The 5,067-nt window shown below is 35.1% G+C and overlaps 1 protein-coding gene across 1 annotated transcript; it reads right to left on the reverse strand.

Moving 5' to 3' along the window:
* LOC120329653 (palmitoyltransferase ZDHHC7-like) lies at positions 1 to 3,246 on the reverse strand. The gene is made up of 7 exons (XM_039396375.2): positions 3,057 to 3,246; positions 2,594 to 2,759; positions 2,202 to 2,320; positions 1,978 to 2,039; positions 1,436 to 1,538; positions 906 to 978; positions 1 to 471 (listed from the first exon to the last, which is right to left on the reverse strand). The coding sequence occupies exons 1-7, from the start codon at positions 3,167 to 3,169 to the stop codon at positions 277 to 279; spliced, it is 831 nt and encodes a 276-aa protein (XP_039252309.1). The 5' UTR covers positions 3,170 to 3,246; the 3' UTR covers positions 1 to 276.
* Positions 3,247 to 5,067: the final 1,821 nt, after the last annotated feature.

Genomic DNA, 5,067 nt, shown 5'->3' on the forward strand with positions numbered 1-5,067 from the left:
TTTCAAGATTATTTCTATCATTCTAACAGATGGAAAAACACAAAATAAAAATATTCAGAATCAAGAAAACTGTAAATTTACATAAAAGCTTCATGTCATTCAGTACCCTCACATAAAGCAATAGAGAAGAAAGATAAATATATTTCATATCAGACTGTATGATTAAAAGAAAAACTTCTGAATAAGAATAATGGCCAAAGACAGACCAATATACATTAGTTCGCAATATATTTCTACCATACAACTTGTAGATATTGGATAAATAGACAGACGCAATTAAACATCATAACTAAATGAGGGTTGCGTTCTGCTGTTAACTCCAGAACAAGGAAAAATCCAACAATAAACTGGCCCATATCCAAATACTTCACGAACTAAAGACATTTTTGGTTTTCGTGACCTCACTGGCCTTGGCTTTCTTTTATTGATGACATGTTCTACCGCAGTTTCATCATCAAATATTGATGACATCTGTCAAACATAGATCAATAACTTATTAAAATTTTAGATCAGGCAGGAGAAGAATAGTTTTTCATCAATCATCATATTCCCTGATCTCACAGTAATATACACAACAGCCCACTACCTTTCTAGAAAATGTATTTTATCATGATGTCATAAAGTGTTTATGAAAACAAAGCCCAAGCATAAAGTACAGCAATAAGAGTCGAAAAATAATTTTGAACGAGTTTATTATCTACCATGAATCTTTGCACATTCAAATCTTGTTAAGCTAAAAACACTCAGTTTTATGTTCATGGACGACTGAAAGTTCATATGTATGTACATCGATGAATATACAGACTGGATAAACGTAAGCTGAACAACCTCCGCAAATCTGTATTCCTATTTCATTCATCTGCATTCTTATTTCATCTATTTATTAAATGAAGAAGAACACTTACCTGATCACAGAACATTGCAACAACAAATAATCCAAATAATATTGACTCGATACAAAGTGCGATGCTGTGCGCCCTGTGACAACAAACGCATGTATAAGCAACTTGATTGTCATATATATCGAATTCCTTATGAAGGTGTAGGCCAATTACAGGGTGACCACAAAAAAACAAATTTTTTAATTACTATGAAAATGATATTTATTTAACGACGCGTTGCGCTAAAGTTATGTTTTGTCTAGGTCTACAAATGTTTTTATTTTGGCGTCACCCCTCGCCCTGTTTATAATCACTAATTATTTGTCTTTAACTTTGTATCTTTTTTCTGACCATGAACTGTAATAAGTTAAGAGTAATCATGACAACCTTTTTGTCGCACTGTTATTCTAAATAATTTATTGGATTGGCAACCCTTTTAAAGTACCTAAATTGGCAATGCATTATTTTACGATCCCTAATACTTGAAATGGTCTTCCGAACAATACTAGCACTCTACAGATAGGTGTTATATGTAGGTATACTCAAGATCTTACATTGCAGATTGTCGGTTTGCAAATGATTCATCTGTCGATGTGTCTTTCACCATCCAAACCCACGATGATATATCTAGCGACAAGGCATATGCACACAGAATACCTGGTGTGTATAAGAACATATAAGTTGAATTCTTAAAAAATTACAGCATTATAACTTCTAGCTAACATCCTGAATTTAAAAAAATCGTTCACACAAACACATGTGGTATACATGATTCAGTCAAGTGTAGCTCGGCTGTCTTAGTTTATAATTCCAAGACATCGCTGTCATGGGGTTTCATCTTTGCAGTTTTCCAAAAGTTGGCCATCAGAAAGACACTCATTTCATGTCACTATAAGCCAGAATCAAACCAATCTGGCTTTTATGCAAGCTTTGTTTTATTGATAATGCTTGCTTAATCACTTTGTACAAATATCATGAAAACTTAAGTAGTGAATGTTAAATTAAATTGTTACATATGATATATGTGTGTACCTCATATCATCGGTAAAATTAGGAACATCTTTCAGTTCCGCATAGAGTGGGAGTATCAACTTACCTGTATAAAATAAAAATTGAATGAAATATTTTTGATTGCTTTCTCCAACGCAGTTATTGACCCTGGGTAAAAAAAGATGTGAAAACATGTTTATTGATTTGATACCTGCAATGAACACAAATAAAGGTTTCTCAAATAAAATTAATCCAGTCATCCTAATCCAGAATATGTATCCCAAGATAGAGTATAGACAAAATAGTTCTTATATGGCACAGTTATATTACCAAGGACAGTGGTGATCCATTCTTCGAATGCACCTTCTGCATATTTTACAATGATGAGCTCTAGGAGGTCGATATGTTTCACATCTCTGACAGACAGTCCAATCATCAGTCGCCAACGCCTGAAATGAGTTTGTAATTTGATCATATAACAATCGAATTGTCCTACATGCTTAGTCTGTAAAGTAAACTTTCCACTAATTGCACCATTTCTCATTCAAGTTAACACCTCATAAACATGAAAATTGAGCTCCAATTTAATTTAAAAAAAATGACACTGGAAAGCATATAAAAATGTACATATTGACAAATGCTGCATCCAAATTTATATTCAAATAGCCAAAGAGGCCAACTTTTATTTAGTGACTGCGCAGAGGGAAACATGGTTTTCCTACCTGTTCCTCTTGATGCTTCGTTTTCTGCGCATGAACATCAGAAAAATCAAGCCCAGTCATTGGCAAAGGCACAGTCCCAGGATCTGATAAAACTGTTCGAATATGTGCAAAGAGTTGAAGAAATATAAGAATATTGAAGCATAATGCATGAAACACTCCCCAGGCACTGAAAAAAAAATAGAAAATGCAATCTTGGTAGAGCACTTTACAATAAAGGCAAGTTCTTCTGAGAATAATTTCACATATAAATGTACCAAATATAATTTTGAATAAAGAATTTTTTTTTTGTAGAATAGCCCAAAACACAAAAGTCATCCCACTCTTAATTAAAAATTACATGTTCTATGTGTCATAAAAAATTTCAGCCCAATTTATTATCCATGTACCAGTTTATTATATATCAATTTTTGGTGCTTCCGTGCTAAGTTACATAATCATCTTATGGCATATGTGTATTACATACCTTCCCTCTAATGAACTCATTACAATCTGAGATATCACAACATAATCAGCGTAAAATATAAGTCCGTATGTAAAAACAATACATGTTATTCCACATGGGTCTCTTCGAAGCATTTTCAACACCTTTATAATGTTAATACACTATACAGTATTAAATCAAAACATTAAGATGAATTCTAAAAAGCACATGATTTTGATGAAAATAAAGTTTCAAAAAATAAGCAAGGATAGGACAGTATTTACATATCCATCCCAGGGGAGAGGAAAACGGATAAGACAGCTTAACCATATCATATGGTTAAGTCCATGGGGAGGCGGACAACTCGACTACACGGACAACTCACCAGAGACAACTCGACTACCTAGAGGCCTGGCGAGTTGTCCGTCTTTTGACATTTTCTACGGTGGTGTTTTAGGTCTATAGAAATGTGTTTTTGATATTTTTAATGCTCAAGTGTTGAGAAAAATACATAAATATGCTCTAGAAAGCATTTTTATTTGTATAAGTGGCTTATTTTGATCATGTTGTATGAATACAAATACAGTCTACAGACGAAATTGGAGTAACGTTAGCGAAGTTTGACTGTTGACTTATAGGACTGTGTTCGTTTAATTTTCGAACTTTATTGGTATTAAATGTTTTGAATGAGCACCTTTAAATATATTAAAACCTTTATACTTCACAGTAACACTTCGATATCGCAGAGCGATTGCTCGGCTGGTGAGTTGCCTGCCTCTCGTTGCTCGGTAGTCGAGTTGTCTTCACCTCGCCTCCCGGTACCGTATTCCTGACGCTTAGCACGATGAGCCACCCCACCGCGCAAACGGTACATAAGCAAATATATTACTGTATTAGAGTCGGAGAATATTATTAATTCTGTAACTCTGGTAATGAAATATGAAAACACTGTTTCAATGATTTAACAGTCTATAGAGAGTTGGCTATCGAATACCGGTACTGGTATCAAGCTTATTTCCTTTTTTTAATTTCGCTAAAAAGGTACACAATACTAATAATAATGCATAATAAACCACTCAAGCACATAAATTACGGCACTAGCCTATTTGATTCCGTGATAATTGTTTAACGTAAGTTAACACCACAAGCTGACAAGCCTTTAGAACACAATTACGGTAATAATAATAGGTAAAGCAGGTATCGGGGTTTGGTAGTAAACTGCAGTCACTTTTGTAAACAGTAAACACACATGACCACGTGGTGGCGCAAGACAGCTCAGTTACGCACGAGTATGATTTGTAGACTGCTCCATGTTTGCATGCCGAGCGGCGTTATTGTTTCGTTTTCATTAAAAATGACGTTTCTATCAAGTTGGATTTCTCATTCGTCGCCGGTGGTTACGAAGGAAGGACCTCGGTCATTTGTGAAATACGTTGGTGAGGACTAGTGCATTTGTGAGTTATTATTAATTATATTTGATCAGACATCTGTTTTCGAAGTAGCATTTCATACAATACCGGTACCATTAAAAAGAAGTACTGGTTTGTTGCTTTTAAAACCTGGGCAAGACTGGCTCACTATTTTATCTGAAAATATCGAGAGAAGGAATGCCAGTCAACAACATACAAGCGAAGATTGGCTGATCATTCGAGCAATGTGAGCGACGTTGAAATCAATATGCAACATGATACCACCAATCAGAGCCTGTTCTTGATCAAACGGTGTCTCAACAGCAGGTGGATTCCATTTATGCGTGTTGATTAAAACTATGCAAACAGGCCGTCAGTTGCGATCATATAATCCGTTTGTTGTATCTGGTTATCTTAAGAAATTAATAGGTGAATGCGAAAACACCCGTTCACTACCTTCGGGCGACTTGCTCGTAAAATGCGTCACAACAAAGCAAGTCAACATCTTGATTGAATGTAATGATTTAGGAACCGCTTTAGATACAGTGTTTAAACTGTAACAGATGTTGGTTAACATTTCCGCGGTAAGAAGCGCTGCACCTGTTGCGCTGAAAAACACGAACAAGCGTACGTCATGCAATGCT

The sequence above is a fragment of the Styela clava genome, chromosome 12 (assembly GCF_964204865.1).
Source record: "Styela clava chromosome 12, kaStyClav1.hap1.2, whole genome shotgun sequence".
NCBI lineage: Eukaryota > Metazoa > Chordata > Ascidiacea > Stolidobranchia > Styelidae > Styela > Styela clava.